The 21,431-nt window shown below is 38.6% G+C and overlaps 1 protein-coding gene across 1 annotated transcript in view; it reads right to left on the bottom strand.

The window, feature by feature from the left end:
• The window catches only part of ADGRV1 (adhesion G protein-coupled receptor V1), a 271,123-nt gene that overhangs the window by 63,141 nt on the left and 186,551 nt on the right, over window positions 1-21,431 (bottom strand). Inside the window, exons 85-86 of the mRNA XM_054283215.1 lie at window positions 12,136-12,252; window positions 5,387-5,565 (exon numbers count right to left, since the gene is read on the bottom strand). Of these exons, the coding sequence (XP_054139190.1) occupies window positions 5,387-5,565; window positions 12,136-12,252 (296 nt within the window). The remainder of the gene's footprint in view (window positions 1-5,386; window positions 5,566-12,135; window positions 12,253-21,431) is intronic.

Here is a 21,431-nt window from a genome sequence, read left to right as displayed (position 1 = left end):
ACTCATGGCAAAGGGCCTGGTACCAAAGCACATTTTTGATGGAGTTTCTTATCCCAGTAATGTTAACAATGGCTCTGCCCTGGTTTCAGTTAATTTCTTTTCAGTAGATGGTACAAGTGCTATGTTTTGGATTGGAATGAGAATGGTACTGATAAGACACTAATGTTTTGGGGTTTTGCTAGTCATATTTACCCTAAGTCAAGGACTTTTTCTTCCTTGTCTCATGCTCTGTCAGTGAAAAGGTAGACAAAATAAACTGGAAGGAAACATTGCTGGGACAGGTGACCCGAACTGACCAAAAGGATATTTCCACACCACAGAACTTCATGTGCAGTATATAAAACGGTAAGTGCAGTCAATCTGGGTTCAGGAAGGGGTGTTTGGCATCAGCCAGACAAACTGGATAGACAAATTGCACTGTGCACCACTTTAAAGAAAGAAATATAATTTTCATTATTCTAATTATTAACATTATGATTACTTTCAACTATTATTTCATTTTCTTTTCAAACAGTAAGTACTTTTTATCTCAATATGTAAGTTTCACTTGGATTCTCCTCCCCATTCAACTGGGATGGAGGAGAAAGACAGGAAGAAGTAAAATATGGTGTTTCATGTCCACCTAGGCTTAAAACCATAGCAGGCTCATCTGTTCCCTGCGCTCTCCCTCTATGTAAGATTCAGAGAAACTGCAGTGTGAGCAACAACAAGAGCTGTAACCCTTAATCACAGCAAAATTTTCATAGATCCAGCTTCTTTAGCTTAGCCTCCTTATCCCACAGTTGTGACTCTATAATCACAGATCCAGTGATTTTCTTGAAAAAAAAACTCTGCTTTGAGCTGGAGAGTAGAGGACATAGAATTATTTGGGGTTTTTAGAAGGAATGTCACTGGAAAATCTTTTCTATTATTTCTCATAGATATTTCATGACAATGATACAAAGATATTTAAGAACATTTAGCTTAACCCTATTTTTGCTATGAGAAAATATGAATCTAAATCCAAGTGAATGGATATTTGTACAAATATAAAGTATTGTAATATCTTCTGTTGTACTGTGTTTGCCACATGGTATTTTAAAGAGGAAAATGAACGTGTGACAGGGATCCTCCTGACAAAGGAGATCATTCCTCCCTTGGGCAAATACAAGATTCTGCTAGAAGAGAGACACTTCTAGAAACTGGAGAGATTAACAGAGGGAAAAGAGTAAGCAAAAGACAGACAAGACACAGACAGAATCACAGAATTAATTTGGTTGGAAAATAGCTCTGAGATAACTGAGCCCAACCTAGGACTAAACACCACAGCAACTAGACTATGGCACTAAGTGCCATATCCAGCCTTTCCTTTAACACCTTCAAGTGACTTCACTAAGTCCCTGGACAGCCCATTGCAATATCTAGTCACTCTTTTTTGAAAAACCTCCCCAGGTGCAGCTTGAGACTATGTCCTCTCATTCTGTCATTGGCTGTCTGGGAGACTAGGCTGACTCCTGGCTACAGTCTCCTTTCAGGGAGTTGTAGAGAGTGATAAGGCCTGTGCTGAGACTCATTTTCTCCAGGTTTCAGCCTTTCTTCACAGGACTTGTGCTCCAGACCCTTCCCCAACTCCATTGCCCTTCTCTGAACACACTCAAGCACCTCAATGCCCTTCCTAAACTGAGGGGTCCAAAACTGAACCCAGCACTCGAGGTGTGGCCTCACCAGTGCCCAGTACAGCAGGACAGTCACTGTTCTGGTCCTACTGTCCACACATTTCTGACACAGGCCAGGATGCCATTGGCCTTCTGGGCCACCTGGGCACAGCCTGCTCATGTTCAGCCAGCTATTGACGAGCACCCCCAGGCACTTTTTTGCTGGGCACTGTCCAGCCACTCCATCCCCAGCCTGTAGCTCTCAGTGGGGTTGTTGTGGCCAAAGTGCAGGACCCAGGACCTGGCCTTGTTGAACCTCATGCCACTGGTGTTGGTCCATCAACCCAGCCTGTCCAGGTCCCTCTGCAGAGCATCCCTACCCTCCTGCAGATCAACATTCCTGTGCAACTTCTTATCATTCACATATTTGCTAACAATAGACACAATCCTCTCATCCAGATCATCAATAAATATAATTAAAAGGGACTGGGCCAACACTGATCCCTGAGAGAATATGAGCAAAAAACTCCTACTTTCTGGGAACTAGAGGGAATTATAGGGTTGGTTGCAATTGGAAAAAAAAAAAAATATAGGAAACAGCATGACAAAAATCATGCGTGAAATACAGCATTTGCAAAGATACAGTGGGCAGGGAGATATTTGCTTATAAACTTTTAAATTTTTATTCTGTCAAGTTAATAATTTCTAATTTTCTCCTTTTCAAAGGTTGTTGGTTTAACTTATACTCTAATAAATAAAGTCCTTTGGTCCTCTTATGTGAATTTGATTTCAAGAAGGTCTAGTCAGACTCAAAGCTTAAAGCAGCAACAAGAGCAGTTCCTGAACTGATAAAACCATGCTACTGTAGGCAAGATATTTAAAATACCCAAGCAGTAAAAGATCAAGCTCACCTTTCAGAAGAATTTTTTTTATTAAATAAAGAAAAATTTATGAACAGATGAGTTTACAACAAAGACAAAATTCACCTTAAAATCAAATTCCAAAGCTTACTGTGGTTCTCAAACTCTAGAGAGTTCATCATTTGCTGCATTCTTGGTACGTACAGCTAGACCTCATTGCTGAAAATCATTCCATTAAGGTTCTGAAAAGTTTTATTGCACAGTTAAACAGATTGATGTTTTTTCTAATAGATCTCTTAAAGTACAAAGACATAGTTCACTAATATGGTGAAAACATGAGGCAAATTCAAACTGTAGATATTGACAGAGAGATGTATAGCACAATGGAGAGGTAAGAAGAAAGAGAAATTGATTACATAAAATCTAACTCTCTCCAGTTTCATCCTGGTCACTTGTCACTCTCTAATACTTACAGAACAAAGATGCAAGTAAAAGAGTTAAAATAGAAATCTTTGTCATTAAAGTAGCTTTCTAATTGCTCATATAGCCCTGAAAAATTCAGTGCTGTTGAGAGTTTGTGAACCACACCCATTTTAAGCTTTGCCCTAACTCATCTGTTTCTCAGATCAAAAGCCAGAATTGTTTAATGACAAGTACCAGCTTTTGTTCACAAACACGAGTTTAAAGGTCAATTATGCTGCACTCACTGGACTTGTACCCAAGAGATGATCCAGAATTCTAAAAGATGTTATAAAAGAGCCCTTTAAAATTGTGTAGAATCAGCATCTTTTCCAGGCTTATTCAAAGAGACTTCAACCTTTGCAGCTGAGCAATAGGGAAATCAGCAAAGGGAGGAGTGAAAGAGCCCTTCTGTGTCAGTTAGGTCTTTCACTTAGCACTGAACTCCAACCTTAAAAAAAAAATGCTGTTTGGTGGCATTTATAAAGACAAATTTACTAAAAAAAAAAACCTTAAAAAATCACACAATGCCGAAGAGAGAACTGTTCATACCATATATAAACACTGCTAATTATTGAAGTAATCAACAGTACACTACTGGTTTATACTGTGACATGGACATGGGAGTCACAGTATAAAATACAGGCATTTTTGTTTAGAGTTTGTCATATCTGGAGGGAAACTCTGTCCTAATACTTCCTTTGAACCATAAAAAACAACATGGCTGAACCCATTTTTTGTTCAGTGCAAGTATAAAATGAACTTCTCCAAACATAGCTATGCTGTTGGCTATTAATTGTGCCCATGGCATACTGGTTAAGAATGAAACAGTTGGTCAGACCCCTCAGTAATGCAGAAATGGGTTGCCTGAATGAGTGATCGCTTAGGAGAGAGTTAGGATAGCAGGCTTCACTACTTCTGTAACTTTAACCCATCTTACAGCACTCATATGTGAGGAGTTCTTACAAGCACAATACTGTTCTCAAACCGTTTCTGAGGCTGATTCTTAAGTCAGGATGCAATGAGTTTGGATTTGGAAATCTCCTTGTCATTTTTTCCACTACTGCGCTCTGACTTGGAGAAAACAAACCAAGTGCTGTAGTTCAATCTGTCCCCATTTCTACATTCTGTCTTTCAAAGCCATCCTGTATAAATAAGAGCAAACCTTACAGTGCTTTTCAAATTAGGAATTAGCATTGATGCTATTTATGAAAATTTTTGCAGATATCTCTTAGAGTGTTCATGTTGACTGAGATAGAATAAGCTGCACATTCACTAAGCTTGTGATGATTTCTAGCTTTTTCACACTGTAATAGAATGCTGGAAAATTTTATATTTAATTTGGGCAATGGGTTGAACCTAGTAATTTTCCCCTACTGAATAATTTTATCAGAATTGTAAGGTTTTTCCTTGTTTTTCAAAGAATGAGACATGGACATCAAAAGAAAACAACTGGAAAACTGTTTCACTACATGATACCATCAACTAAACAATTTGGCTGCTGTCGGAGAACTTGATTATGTTACACACATTCCTTGGGTTTACTATGCACAAAGAAGCATTTTACGATAAAGAAAAAGACACATTCTGTGAAAAATATTGATGTGTAAGGCATGGTATACACCTATGGAGCATTCCTTGATATAACATGAACATCAGCAATGGTTTGCTGTTGTGAATCTCAGTTATATTTCTGAGTTGAGTTGATGTCTATGAATGTAAGACTAAACTTCAGCCAACATGGTCACAGAACTTCTAGTACCCACTGTAACTCATTTACACCAAAATAAGATATTTCTGCTTACCATGGACAGTACAGATTCACACACAGATATGTATATACAAACAATATTTATAAGGCCACATGTGTGTGTGTATATATACTTGCATAGATTTAAACATCAGTAAGAAATTCAAGTATCTACTCACAGGAATTTCCTTGATGCAACAAAAAAAAACCCACTAAATTTTGTTCTCTTATAACGGAATGATGCACACTGTATCTTCCTCTTTATTATTAAAGACAGATGAATATTCTCCTGCTGTGGGTCTACCCTGAAAGCAATGTCATATGTTGTTTTCATAAAAAGAATTTGTACATTCATTTTAAAAAGAAGACATGTTTATTTTCTGCACATTAAGAATGTAATTGTGATCCAAAATCAATAAGTATATTATCCTTATATCCTAGAAGAGTTATCATCACAGATTAAGTTTGCCACCAAAGAAGTCAGAGGGGAAAAAAAAAGGTAGGAAAGAGCAAAAATATTTATTTATGTATCTCCACTTAAATGCATCTGGTTCTATGAAGATATACTGTTTTAATTATGACAGTTTTCTATGATTATATATGACTACCCACGTGGAAGAAAATTAGACAATCAAAATAGACAGTACAATGCCTTGTTCATGTTTTTTTAAGGAAACACTTACAGATCACTGTAGACAAGGCCGTAAATCTGCGCTGTGCTGTGATGGTAGATTCCTCTCAGGATAATTAGAAGAAGGATAACAACAAAAGCTGGAAGCCCCCAACTCAAAAGGAAGTAAAGCAGATAGCGCCTCTCTGTGTGTTCATCATTCATCACAAGGACATACCAGAAATTAACGGCCTGGAGAAAAAAGCACAAAAACAATCAGTAGACTTGCTGGTTAGAAACTATGCCAAAAAAATAATTACTCTGAAGGTCACAATGCAGCGTATTTCTGCCCCAGTGCAGGTACATGTATAAACACTATCCAACAAAAATACTTCTCCCTCACTTTTTCTCCTTAAGTAATGAAAAGACATTATTGTTTTATATAACTATTTTGAATTAGACTAACAGAGAAAGAGACACCCTGTTTAGTAGAGAACACTATTTTTGCAATGTAAAAATAGCCTTTTGGGGCAAAAGTCACTTTTTTCTCTAGATATTCATACCTTCACATAGAAGACTGGCATATAGTATTTCTAAATCTTACCTGTATTTAATATTTTTATCTTATTGTTCAGCTGGATGAATCTTGTAAGAAACACACTAAGCTCCTTTGATGTTTCTGTGATCCTGTTCTGGGCTCAGCAGTGCTCAACAATACAGACATGGAGCAAGTCCACCAATGGCTCATGAGGATGATAGAGGGATGGAAAACATCTCCCATGATGGGAGGTTGAGGGAGCTGTGGCTGTTCAGCCTGGAAAGAGGATGCTCAGGGGGATCACATCCACATGTATCAACATCTGATAGGAGTCAGTGACAAAAGAGACACTCTCCTCAGTGATGCCCAGTAGTGGGGCAAGAGGCAATGGGCCCAAATTAACACATAAGAAGCTTCATCTGCATTCAAGAAAAAGCTTTCTCACTGTGAGAGTGGTCAGACACTGGGCCAAGATGCCCAGAGTGGTTGTGGAGTATGTGTCAGTAGATAATCAAACCCAAACTGAACACGGTCCTGAGCAACCTGCCCTAGCTGTTTGAGGTAGACAGCATCAAGGTACCCCTAAAACTTCAACGGTTCTATGATTCTGTGTAATATATAAATAACAGTTTGAGAATAAACGCCAAATAAATGAATGAAAGCTTACAGGCATCCCTAAAACAGTCCGTGTTCTCTTCTGATCAACTCATCATCAAACAGCATAATGTGGTTTAAAACCTTACATCAATCAAAATAATGGAATAGCTGAAACTCCTTGAAAGAATTAGTAGCATGAGTAAGGAAACCCTTCAAGTAAAGCAAATACTTAACATATAGATTGGATATTTGAATTTTCTTCAAGATGTTCATAGCAGAAACACTGTCACCTGTGAGCATTTTTTAAAGCATATCTACACACTACTGCCTAATAAACAACTAAGCTATCCACAAAAAATATTTTTTTTACATTTTTCTTTACTTTCTCCACTTCAAAAATGTTATACCACCTACAGGTCCACATGCTATATTATGATTTCTGGCCTTTTATATGAGGTGCATAAAGGATTATTTGTCTTATTTGTATGTAATGTATCTAATTTGAGCATGTGCCTTTAAGCATGTCTTGTCAGTCAATGGAGACAGGACAGGCACCTTCAAGGACTCATTAATCCTAACACAAGCATAATCATCCCTCTCTATGGCCTACACAAGGGTTTCATATAATAATGTTAATTTACATGCTTCATTTTCAGCCATCTATTGTAAGGATAAGTAAAAATTCATATACTGTGACAAGACAATGCGACATGATTATTTTATTGAGGGAAATTTGGCACATTTCCCTCAGCCAAGGGCTTGTCTACCCCTTTGTTCAGGAACACCTAATTTTCACATTAAAGTGCTTAATTACTTGTTTCTGTATTCCTTCTGTAGGTCTCATTAGTTACCTATCATTTCAGATTTTTTTTCTGTGATTTATATGGTGTGAATATGCAATACTTTCTCTCATTAATAATAAAGCACATAGAATGGTAGCAACTTGTTTAAAAAAGGTTAGTAATGGTTTTAAATGCCTTTTTTAGAGAATGAGATTTCATAGCTATATCCAGTGTATATAATTATATTAATTATATAATAACTATTATGTCTTTTTTGGTTTTTTTTTCATGATTGGTGCTATATGAACAAAGACAAAGTTTATGTTCCTTAAAAGATCACAGGTAAATCCCACCACATAATTAATAACTATCCTGTGTAGGCTGAAAGAACACAGAAAAAATATTAATTCCATTGCTGAACATGCACAGGAAGAAAATATTAAACAGATGAAAATTGTATTTGGACAAAAAAATCCACAGCTTGTGGAAATATTGGGTTGTCCTGTTCACTTTTATGTGTGACTGAAAACTCATTCAAAATTCTGTTTGTCACTACACGTCAGTAAACATACTTCAATTACATGCCCTTATAGTGCTGGCTAGGCTGTGCCTCACTGAAAGCACTTCCAGACAGCAAAATCCTTGAACTATATATGCCATTAATACTCAGGGACTGTTGGTTCTATTAATTCTGACAATCCGGTGAAAATTGTTCTCAGTCACCAACTGAAATTGCTTTCTATAAAGCAATACCTTACGTCCTTGTTCTGTGTTTGGTTAGCCACATTTAGTTATCTCACCTCATTTACCACAGCATAACACTTAATACCACAGCTGCTGTAAAGATGTAAGTGAGGTTGGATTATCCAGATTTTCTGCAGACTGACATTTGTATTTTGATTATAACTAGTTCTTGTATTCAACCCCTTTGATGCTTCAAAATGTAATCAATTAAATAATACAGGAGCTAAGGTTAGCGAATCCTTTCGTGTTGCCATTCTGCAACAATTACCAGTTCAACAGAAGAATAAAATGTACAGCCATTTTCTGCTGCTCAGGTGGAAGAACAAATGGGCAACTTGTGATTTGTTCTGATATAGAATGCAAAATAATTGTTTATTCACATAACACTCTAATGAGATAATGTAAACTTCATTGAAGGTTTTTTCTTTTAAAATGAAGCAATTAATGGAAATTATACCCTCAAACCTGGGACACATTTATTTAATTGTTTAATTATTCATTCATTTATCTTTAGTGATAATCACAGAATTTTAGAATTTTTTTGTGTTGGAAACCTAGCTCCCCATCTCCCACCATAGGACATTTTCCACTGGACCAGTGTCCTGTTACCAGCCAGAACAGGGTTAATTTTTGCAGTAGCAATGGCTGGGACCCAGAGGTTATCCTATACCACCTCCCATCACTGCTGGGGGTTGGGGGAAGGAACTCTTCCGGGTAGAAGGGGTTTGTTCTGGATCAGCGTAATGTGGTCCGGGAGCAGTTGGGTGGGGCTGTTTCTGTGTGAATCGCTCACCTCTTGCTTGTACCCTCTGTCGGTGTTGCTGTACTGTTTGTTCCCTTATCTCATTGCTGTTTCCAGCAATCGCTCTTATCTCAACCCATAATCTTTGCAGGGCACGGGGCGGGGGAGTCTGGGAGCAAGAGAGCAGTGCATGGATTCAGTGGGATCACTAAACTGGAGCATACCAGCCCTAAACGAGGACAACAAAGTTGCTCAAAGTCTCATCACCAAACTGCCCTTGAACACATCCAGGGATGAAGTAGCCACAACCTGGCAATCTGGGCAACCTGCTCCAGTGCCTCACCACCTGTGACAATCTGCAGATAGCTGGCAAACAACAGGTGCAAAATACTTTAAATAAAATAATTTCCAATTCAATAAGAAAACTTCTACTTTCCTTTCTTCTTTTTACAAATAGTTGGAGGTGTAATTTTATAATAATTGTATTCTTTTATATAATTCCTTTTTTGAAGCAGTCTACAAATTATTCTTATAATAAAAAGCATCAAACCTACTTTAAGATCAATCGACATCTTACAAGTCTGACACAAATTTATAGAAATTTATAGAAAATTTAAAGTGTCATTAAATTGATGTAGCAGAAAGATTCAGGTATGGGTGATAGCAAGTTCATGATTTTCATTCTGGTGTCCTTGTTGAACTGACACTTTCACTGTTGATTTAATTCACTCTAGCAGTAGGTCAAGAAAGCACAAAGAATCATAAGAAACTAAAAGGAGAACAATAATTAAAACATGAAGCTATACATAAATTGTTTTGTAAAGAGCATTGGCGTAAGACAAAATACTAAGCATAATTACTATATATAACACTATGCAGAAGATGGAAAAATTACAAAACAAAAAAATGTAAGGAAGTTACCCTGGAATCTAGAAAGTAAAGATTTTTGATCTGGACCCCAGAAATAAATCTGTGAATGTCTGACTGTACTGTTAAATCTCTGTTTTCTTTAGTTTTGTAGCCTGAAATGTTGCTCCACCACCTTTTGATCATTTAAAATTGCCTGGATTGTGTGGATGTTTCAGTTTCACATACCTGCCCAGTGCTTGTACTTGATTATCACATTCGCCCATTTCTGTATCTTGTGATCAAGGCAGCCAGTAGCGCTGGCTGTATGACGTAAGTCAATGATCAAACATATGCACTATGATATGCAGCCTCATAAATACAGAGTGACTGCACAAAGGACACAGAATCTTCTCCTGTATTTTTGTTCTTTTTCAGATATAAGTATTTAAGTCCCATTTAAGTATAAATATATTATTCATTCTGCTTTTCAAATCATGTATATAAAGTATACTATGCTGAGAAATACAAACGTTATTTTCCCAGACTTTTAAGACTGCTGTTCAAACAGAAGTAGCATCCAGACTTCCTAAACCAATCTGGTTTCCCCTTGAATTCACCAGCTTTTCTAGAGTTGTCACCAATTCAAGCACAGAGATGTCCCCAGTGCTCATTCCTGTGCCCTGATATAGCTTACTCACTCCATAATGAGATCTATAAATCCAAGACCTATTCCCAGCCAAGAGGAGCAAACTGCAGCTGAGGACTGGGTTGATCTATATTTCAGATTATTTCCTTCCTTTTGAGTCTTTCAAAGTTCAGGAATTATTCTCAGCTGAAGACCTGCACCTACAAAAAGGAGAATCATCTTCATTCTGAGTTTTACTCCTGGCAGCTCATTACTCATCAGGCTGATGGATACCCTCTTAAGCACTTTTGTCCTGTCAGATTTCCATGAAGAGTCTTCATGTTTAACACAAGCCTGAGGCTCCACTAAATGCAATGTATTATGCAAATTCTTAGGATTTGACCAAAGTCTACTCAAAAAAAAAAAAAACACTGGATTTCAACTACAGATATAAAAATGACCAACTGTTAAGAGTCAAATTTTCTGCCATTATAAGTAATTTTTGCAATCTAATGCCATGTAAAACACATAGAATTAAATACTATCAAACACTGAATTGTCAAAGCTTGAGGCATCTCAGTAAAAAATAAAAATATTACTTTGTCCCAATTAGCAAATGGTGAAGAGCTCTGAAACAATTTAGGAATAAAGTGAATGAGCAACTGTGAAGAATATAATTTACACTTTACAAAATAATTTAGAGTAGTTAACCTACAAGGACATCATTTGCCAAGCAAACAAGTTTCTCTATTGAGGCCATCTACATGTGACTTACTAAGGCTAATGAGCCCAGGTGAGCTGTTGGAGAGGCCGCTAGGGTTCTCAATGAATATGAGCCTGACATATTCCAGGAAAACACCACATATTACATGAATATTACTGGGAGAGAAAGTTGCATTAGATGCAGTCTAATTTGCAATTCTTGGTTTGGTCTGACAGCCTGCATATTGGAGAATTTGTATGGCAAGATATGGAGCTGTGTATATAAAGCTGTATGCTGTAATAAATGTGCTTGGGACAAATCCTCTTGAAATAACAGAAAAATAAATCAACTCAAATACTGGTGCTAAATATACATTTCGAAAGGAGGGCATAATAATGCATATTTTTCTAATAACCCCACAGCTTGTTGCTTTGACTAACTTTCAATTAGTAATTTTCCACAACTATTTTGATTGCTCATGGAGTTCCATGTTAGTTCAATTGGTTTTTTCCACCATTTACTGTTCTATAATATATCAAATGAGCAACACAGCAGTGAGTAGTCTGGAGTAGTGGACTGATGAGGAGTGGCTGGAGGAGCTGGGGGTGTTCAGCATAGACAAAACGATGTGGGGACATGGTTTAGTTGTGGACTTGGCAGTACTGAGTTAACAGTTGGACTTAATGATCCTAGAAAGCTTCTCCTAAATGATTCTATGATTTTATAAAAATTCTGGCAATAATTATGAATACACATATTCTGTATTTTAATGCAAACTTGTAAAGGTATGTTTGTCATGTTATACAAGTTTAATGACTAAAATGCCACTGACTCAACAAATTACAATGCAGTTTACATTTAAACTTCACTTGTAAGAGACTGCTTCAAAAGACCAAATAAGAGACGTTTAGAAAAACTGTTAAGAAAAAAATTCTTCCTTGCTCTGAGACAATTCTTCATTGTTCTAAGAATAAATAGTTGTAATGGAAATTAGTGGGAAAAGTCTTTATAGTGTTTGTATATTTACCCTTGGAATTGTGTCACTGCAGATTTAATAAAAGTCATCTGAAATTTTGGCCTTCTAGTAGCATTGGATTTCGGTGCTCTATACCTCTCTTATATATAAATATACAGATATGTATATGTATATGTATGCACTAAAATATAATAGAAATACAGTCTAACTATCAGTTACTTTTACAGGTGTTTTGGGGAAATGATAAAAAGGACTAAGAAACCAACCTGAATAAGCATCCAGCTGAACTGGCAGAGGTAAAGGTAATGGGTAACAGATGCAAGGGCAAAGCAGCTTTCCTCTGAGATATGCTGGCTCATGTAAGCAGAGGCCAGAAATGAAACCTGATGGGGGAAAAAAAGAACACATGCATATTGGAATTAAACAGAAATAATATTAACAATAAGAGGAAAAAAAGTTTGGAAGTAAAACATACACGAAGTTACTATTTCAGAGACTCAGGAAAGATATCTCGGACATTTAATATTCACCCAAAGAAGTTATGCTTAAACACTGTCAATCCCTAAAGCAGCTGGATTTGCTGAAGCCTTAGTTGACAAGCTGTGATGTTACATCTAGATATATTTTTGGCTGGAATGGAAAAGAATATTGATACTGCACGGATGTTTTCGTTGTTGCTAGATAATGTTTATCCGAAGTCTAGGGCTTTTTAATTTCCCATGCTCTGTCAGATAACAGGTACTGTACCACTCTTAAATTACTTTTTTTTAGAAATCTGACACCTGACACTCTGCTATGGGAAACCAAGGGTCAAGCTTGAAGAATGAGGAAGCACACCTGAGAGAGACGGTATGTGTGGTAAAGAGTCAGGAGAGGCACCCTGGGGCCATCTGCCTGCTGTGAAGAGACCCCACTCCCAGCAGTGGCAGTCTCAGGTGGTGCATGTGTAACTCCTTAAATGGTGTGAGAATGTTCAGGCAGTGCCCTCTCCACACACTGCACCCTTATATGACCAGACTATGGAGAGACTAAATATTTATTGTTCAAAATTGTTCCAATGCAACATTAAACACAGGTTTTGCAATTGGGGTGCAGATTTGCCTGTATAAGACTAAGAGAGATGTTATCTTCTGATTTGAATAAATCCAGATATTTTATCAAGTAAACAAACAAACTCAAGGCATTTGCAGTCTTCAGGCCATCAGACTTGTAGGAATATTATGCCTCAGCCCCTAAGATAGCAATACTGGACAAAAGGCAGGAAGCAACTATTCCTTTGTCTAATACCATACCAGGTTTTCACATACGCAAGGCAGTTACAATTTGGGGTTTTTCCACAAATATGCCAAATATCAAAGGACTATATGTTGGCTGGACAAGTAGCCAATGCATTGTGTAAGGAACAAAGGTATTCCAACTCTAACTGCAGTGAATGTAGCTAGACAATTTCAACAGAGCATTTTAAATTAAAACACAACTCAGAAACATTAAGCTCTGTCTTCTGTAAATTTCTCCACAGAAGAAATGGCGCTACAAGCAAAATTCATAAAAGACTTAAAGTGTTCACATAAAGAAAGGTTCTACTCATCCACTGTGCTGATCATTTTCTCTTTGCCTGACTAAAGTACTACTTTTTTCACCAACAGCCCATTGACTTGTTAGTAACAGAAAGTAATGGGCTCTGGAGACAGATTTGATGTACACAAAATCGAGAGATGGGATAGGTAAGAAAGTTAAAGCAAATTAAGTGATTTGGATACATGTGGACACTGTATTTGCAACAAAATACTCATATGGTACTGAGTAACCCTTACACTGTCTCTTTATCATAAAAGTACCCTTATAAAGACAGTATAATGTTACCTCATCATGAAATTGAAGAATAACAATGAGCAACTGGGAAACAAGTAGACTAAAAATAATTATGAAAAGCATTTCAAAATCTAAAGAAAAAAAAATGCACATTCAATATTTTATGTGGTATTTATCAGCTTCTGCTGAGAACTGGCATCTGATCATGGCCATATAACCATTCAGTTATTAAAAGGTTAACACACAGATTAATAATGACTGGTCTTTGCCAAATTCTGACACTGCTGAAAGAAATCCCATCATCTGGAGTGGGTTACACACAATTGAAATATGTCTACAATAGCTGTCACCCATGAGGGATAAACAAGAAGTGTTTGTGGAAACAACTCCACAGCACCAGCTCTCTCAAACACTACCAGTAGTAATTTGTCTAAGACTTGAGCAAATGCTTCTACTGACAACAAGCATCGGACAACAAAGGGTGGAAAGGCTTTATAACCTTTTGCTCTCTGAAGGCTTGTGTATATGCCAAGGACAGACTCCAGGCTAGAGTCAAATAGGGGATGCAAACACAAAAGCAGACTGATGGAGTTCTGGAAATATTATTTTTAACCCCTTTTGGACGGAATGTTGGCTTGAAAGCGTTTTGCATTTATAACCAAGAAGCTATAATTCCTAACATTCTCCTGTTATTCAAGAAAAATAAGGTTTTGCATATTTAAAAAGAGGAGTGTATCACTATATCAACAGTTTTCCAATTAAAACAATGCAAAGAGTCCAAATATGGGCTAAAAATGCATATCTTTGACAAAAACGGACTTTTCTTAAAGGAACAAGACAGCAATATGGCTGGGGTAATCACTCAGCTAAGAATTCACTGTACTTAGTGGCCTTAGAGTATTTTAGGGAAAAAAAAAAGGTGAAATATAAAGGTTTCATAGGCTTGTTATCTTGTATCTTGGTTGGAAGCTACAAATAAGAGTTGGTTTATAACACAAAAAAACCCCGCAAACCAATAATATGCCTTCCCAATAAAGTGGTCCTTGGACTAATTGCCCTATGTCTTCTGTGCCTCATTGTAGGCTGCAACATTTTATAACAAGGAACATATTACTTTAATAACAAAAATATGTGCCATCTATTGGGACAAATCGTACACTCCTGAATCTTTAAAATATATGCTCATTATAGCACCAACTGTCCAGAGCTCTTTTTACAGAGAACTTACAGTTTAAATAGCCCTTTTCAATCTTTATATATTGACATTTAGTTCTATGATGAAATGATAACATAATGCTTCTTCCTCATTCTTGTCAAGGTGATTAGTGGTGGTGCTTTTACAGTGGAGGCATTCATGGAAGTGACTTTCTAAGAGAAGCTGCTAGCAGTCTCCTCCATGTCTGACAAAAAGATCAATCAGTAATTAATTTCAAGAATTGGCAATCTGTTAAACCACTAAGAAAACTGTACATGCCTCTGTGAAGATACATGTTAAAGATGAAAAAAGCCCAGAGGCGTCTCTTTCCCTTCCAGTCTGGAGGCAGGTGACAAGGCTGGCCTGGCCCCTGTCTCAGGGGTTCACCCTTCCTGGGCACCATCGGCTGTCAGGGGGGAGGCCGTGGGGCTGAGGCCGGCTCCAAACATCTTGCTGCTGAGCTGGGATCCTCCAGGCCCCCGGAGCAGCCAGGGCCAGGTCAGCCTGGCCAAGATTCTGCCGCTGTTGGGGTTCACCCGCAACCACTGGGCAGGAAGAGGAGAAGCCATCAGCCCTGGTGTGCTGCTGCTGAGCTCTGGCCTGGCTGCTAGGGTCCTAGCCACCCTCCCAGCCCAGCTGCAGCTCCGGCCGAAAGCTGTCAGGCCCGGCCAGGGCCAGGTGACCATCTGCAGCCCCCAAGTGGGATATTAACTTCAATCCTCCCCCGAGTGAGAGAAAAGGATGAAGTGCGGGCATGTAGAACAACAACATGAAGACATCAAGGTCAGTGAAGAGGAAGTCAAGTCCCAGATGGGAGAAATGAGGAGATGCCTTGATCTTAGGGCTGAAATACTTTTGTAAAGCTATGGAGAAAAATGTAATTGACACATCAGAGTCATTTTTCCCTGTAACTCGCTGAAGAAATATGGGGAAATAGATTGTTCAAACCCATGCTGAAGCAAGCATTATTGAAATAGCTGTGAATTTGAGAAGTTTGAACAGAAAGAGAGAAGAATGATGAAAACCCTGCACCTCCAGGGTGAGAAGAAGATCTCTGTTTACAGAGATGAAGATGATCTCAGAGATAGTTAAAGAGAACCTTTGCTAATGAAGAGCTCATCATTAAAATAGTAATTCATAACTTGACAAGGGCCATAAACACAGCTGTGGCAAAAAATGTGAAAAATGGGAGGAACTTCACAATTGCAGATTTTCTGGGCAGCTGCTACTCATGAAAATTAGAAACCACGAGAGAACTATTTTCTTGTGGAGCAGTCTCCATAAAGTAACAAGAGGGACTTTTCTCCCTAAGTTAACAGAAGAAAGACTATTCTAGAAGTGAAAAACTGACTGAATTGTTTTTGTACATTGTTAGTGAGAAAGAAAAAGTTGTAGGGGGGAGGAAAAGTGTTCTAAAGGTCTTATTCTGATTCTTAGTATTCTTTCTTTTAGTCACTATTAATAAAGCTTTCTTCATATCCTTTTAAAGTTTTGAGCCTGCTTTGCCTTCCTCCTAATTCAATCTCACAGCAAAAAAAACAAGTAAGCATATTCTAGTGAGTGCACTGGCATTCGACCAGCACTGAAAACCTCCAAATCAGTCTTGATCCAAAATTATTTAATTGATAATCCCTTAAATAACTCAAGTAGCAGGCTGATACTTTTAGTAATTTGACTGTGATGGTTCCATACCACACTGAAAATTATGGTGATAGCATATAATTCAAAATGTTCCCCTTGGCAGTGAAAAAAAAAAGTTAAAAAATAAGATAAATAAATGCACTTCCAAAAAGCTCTTTGACATGGTCCCCATCTGACAGTCATTTACTCAGCTAATCAAAGGACACTGCAATTCTTTTTAAATTTTAAAATAATTATCTACCAATTATTTGAAGAAAATTATTACCAGGTGATTCCATCTAAGTCATCACACCAAACTATAAATGAGTAACATTAGATGATTTACAAAATTATATATTACCAGAGGAAGACCAAGCCCATCTACACCACCACTGGACCTTCAGAGGAAAACTACACCCTTCTACAGCATCACTGCTCCAACAGACAGAACAACATCTGTCACTTCAGGAGGACTGCAGCCACCATTTAATTGGACTGCTACCAACACCCTGATCCAGGGTGTCAGGTTGTAATTTCACTCTGTCAGTTTTGTATTGCTGCATTTTTATTTTTCCTAATAAAGAACTGTTATTACTACTCCCATATCTTTGTCTGAGAGCCCTCTTAATTTCAAAGTTATGATAATCCGGAGGGAAGGGGTTGACATTTTCCATTTCAAGAGAGGCTACTGCCTTCCTTAGCAGACACCTGTCTTTTGAAACCAAAATGTGTATGAAGAGTATTTTTCTACTGCTATTTCCAAGAGGTAGGCTGCATCTGAACATCTCTCCTCTACTAGACGAGATTTGCTTCTAGTTTCCAGCCTGCACTTTTTCATTGTCAGTTTATATCTGTTTTGATTTCTGTGGTAAGTTTCTCAGGTTACACAGGCTTTCTTCCTCCTTGGGGTACTATCGTGAATTTACAGAAAGCAGTAGTACCTTCCCTCAGGCTCTATTTTTCAGGGTTAATTGACCCACTATACAACAAGTACTCTGTAGAGACACCTAAACTGATTTGGACAGCAAAAGCAGTTTAGCTCCAAGAACACAGCATCTGCCCAGATCAATTTACCTTGTTTCTCACAGTAACCCTGCATACTGAAATGCATGCTCACACATGTGAAAATTTGTCCTTGTGCAAAAAGTCTTTGCAGCTTATGCTCCAATTTCATTGTCCTTCTCTATACTGGTGATACATTGATTCTATCCTTCTTGCTAACATGTAGGGCTGGATGAAAACATGTAGGCAGAGGTTTCATAAGATTCTTATCCAGCACTTCTCTTATCTTCCTATATCCATGCATAAACTTCTGATCACAGTCATAATTTACAGAATAGTTTGGAAGGGTCCTTAAATATCATCTAGTTCCAAAATCTCTCCCATGGCCACTGACACCTTCCATTACACCAGGTTGCTTTAAACCCCATCCAGCCCAGTCTTGAACACTTCCAAGGTAGGGGCAGCTACAGCTTTTCTGGGCAATCTGTGCCAGTTGCTCACCACCCTCACAGTAAATAATATTTTCCTAATATCTAAACTTACTGTCAGTTTTAATCCTTTCCCCTTGCTCTTTCATTACATACTCTTGAAAACTGTTTCTCTCCATCTTTCTTGTATGCACCCTTCAGGTACTTGATGGTCGCAATTAGGTCACTCCAAAGCCAGACTCAGCAGTTCCAACTCTCCTAGCTTTTCCTCATAAGAGAGATGTTCCATCCCTTTAATCATCTTGGTGGACTTGCTCCAAGAGGTCCATACCCCTTCTGGGATGGAAACCTCAGACCTGATTGGGGTCTCATGAGAGCGGAGCAGATGGGCCAAATACTGTCCCTCAACCTGCTGGATGCACTGCTTTGGATGCAGCCCATGAGGCAGCTGTCTTTTTAGGCAGATAAATGGTAATCCCTCAGTGATCAGCACTCAGTGATTATCATCCAGTGATCATCAGTGGTACACCCAGCTTTCCTCCCCATTTTAAATGAATTACTTCTTGGTGCAGAATTTTGCTGCTAGCCTACAAGTTATGACGGTTCAACTTGTTCTAGAAAATATTCCTTTATTTCATTCTTCAGTTTTCAAAATTATTCACAGCTTTATATATGCTACCCCACTACCCCTTAGTGTCAGTGCTTCTCTACTTTCCCACCATTGGTGCATTTTGCCTGGGCATGTTTTTTTCTGTCCCATAAACCAGGGCTTTAGAACCAGTACAACACCTCTATTTGTCACTCTCTCATTGTTGTCTTTTCCCCTTAGTCTGTGTCTTCTCAGATCTGAGTTCCTAGACTAATCCTCCTCCATTATTATTTTACTTATTCTTGTGACACATTCTTGACAAAGAAAACTATCAGACTAGTTTGGTATGATCTAAGCATAAGTACATGTGAGCATTCCCTCCTTTATTTATCACTACTGTCAACAGAACTTTTTTTACCTCTTAGATGCTTCTGATACTGTATTAATGGGCCTCCATTTGCCAATATTAATTATTTTTTACTATATATTACTCTTAATATATTATTTTCCAGTTAGATAATGGCACTCGGAAACACAAGATTTTTTAAAAGCACTTGCTGTGAGACCTGCAAGACATTCTACAAGTGTTGTCAAAGTTAGGACTGGGAGCTTTTCTGTTTCAAACTTTGAACGCACCTATCCTTTGAATGTTCAAAGGATAGGTGTCCACAACCTTCTCTTGGTGTCCACAACCTTCACTCCATGCTACCAACTCTACAATCTTGTATTTATCTCAGTGGTGACCTTTAACATCACTATGTTCACTGATGGTGTGAAGATTGAACTTTTTCTGTTTGGAGTCACATCTAATGTATTTACTTTTCCTGCCTCACTGCAAATTTTTACCAGAAATTTTACATTATTCTCTTTTCATCTATATAAAAGAAACCCCACCCACCTACTACTGGGCACATAAGACAGAGAGTTTGGATGTTATTGGCATAAAAGATTTGGTAATCAGGATGCCTTGGCAAGAGCAAACAGAACTTACTGGAAAAGAAAATTACATTGACTTCTGCAAGCAAGAGATGTTGTAAAAAGTGTAAGTTTGTTTATATGATGATTAACTCAATCATTGTAGTAAAACACTACTGCTCTTCCTAATATAGCCCACGAACATATGTAGTCCACAATAGGATTGGATTCTTCTGACCACCTCAGAGTCTCTTCATCTCTCCCATCATTGCCAATAATTGGTATCTCTATGTAAGGAAAATTACTGGCCTGACTGGCAGCAGTCGGCGAGCCACTGAACTGATTGCGATGGTGAGAGGTCCATGTTTGGGCCCATAACCCCCTGCCTGCTGCAACATAACATGAAACCATGCTTGCCCTTTTGGGCAAGCATAGATCCCCCATCCCAAAGCACAAGCTTAAGTCATTTTTACTATGGGTGTCACACATGCTCCCCAATGCCACCGCTTCTTCTATATTTGCTCTCTGCTTCTGGGACAAGGTCAGTGTAAAGCTCTACATCCTGGCTACACTGTGTGGCCATGAGGCAGAGCTACAAATGGTTCCTCCTTGGAGGCCAAGCATAGAAGTGATTAAAAAGGAGGGAGGGAGGAAGCCTATAAGGGCACTGCTGAGATGGTGCCCACAACCATGTCAGATTTAAATCTGCCCAGGTCCCTCTCCCCACCCCCCATCCTCATGCCCTCCCTGATGAGTGCCAGGGATAGAGCCTGGTTGCCACGTCCAGTCTCACCATCACACCACCAGCAATCCCTTATGCAGCAAACACTGACTCCAGCAGTGTAGGGGAGCCTGATCCTTTTGAGCCCAGCCTTGGAAAAGATCCAGTCTTATTCCCTTTGGATATGCATAATAATTGGTTACAGATAAAAAAGAAAGCCCTTAAAGACAGGGACTTTGACATTGCAGCAGAAATCTTTTTGGCCCCTGTGCAACTTGGCCCAAAGTGGGGAAATCCACAATGGGACCCCCTAGGTCACTCAAAAATTAAGAAACTGCACCGTACCACAGCAGAATATGGACTGAGGTCCCCTTGCTTAAGTAATTTATGAAGAGCAACTTTTACTACTCACCTCATGACTCCTCATGATAAGTTTTTGGCAAATCTTTTGCTCACACTGCCACAATATGCAATATTTATGGCACAATGGAAAAAAAGACTGGAGAATTTAATTACAACATATGCAGGTCATGCAAACCAAGCCCTTACTGGATTAACTATTATCACCTTATGGGGGAAGGAGTGCATACCAATCCTAATGTTCAAGCTGCCTTACCGAGAGAAGCCCTAGCGGGTGTCACAGACACATCTTGTTCGGCATTTCTTAAGGTTCCTGATGCCAAAACCCCAAAGCAGTCCTTCATAAATATCAAACAAGGTCGACAAGAGTCCTATATGCAGTTTGTGGACAGATTAAAACAAACACTGGAGAGACAAATGGATAATTGTCAAGCAAGCGAAATTATACGCCTCAGATTTGCCATAGACAATGCTAATGAGGACTATAAACACTTTTTGAAATCTCTGCCCCCTGAAACTGAACACACTTTACTCCAAATGATACAAACGTGCAACCGCTTGGGGACACAACAACACACTGCGGCAATCACATATCAAGCCGTGGGGCAGGACATAGCGGACGCTTTTGCTGCCCTGAAATTAACCTCTGGAAAGCTGGTTTGTTTTGGCTGTGGGGAATCTGGATGCATTACAAGAGACTGCCAAAAAGTGCAAAACCCCAAAGCCCCAGGTATGTACCCTTGCTGTCAGAAAGGCCCTCACTTCGCTAGTCTATGCCGCTCAAAGTTTCACCAGAATGGCCAACCTTTACAAGGAAACTCATCTTGGAGCGTGGAGCAGCACGATGCGATGACACAAATCCCACAGCCGATGCAGCAATCAGGAGCACCCGACAACTTCCACCCAGCCCTGCCCACCTG

This window comes from Melozone crissalis, unplaced genomic scaffold, assembly GCF_028551555.1.
Source record: "Melozone crissalis strain CALT ecotype California unplaced genomic scaffold, PUWL_Pcris_2 ptg000036l_1, whole genome shotgun sequence".
In the NCBI taxonomy this organism is placed as follows: domain Eukaryota; kingdom Metazoa; phylum Chordata; class Aves; order Passeriformes; family Passerellidae; genus Melozone; species Melozone crissalis.
The sequence above is the reverse complement of the archived record's forward strand: the minus strand, read 5'-3'. Positions and strand labels throughout refer to the sequence as shown.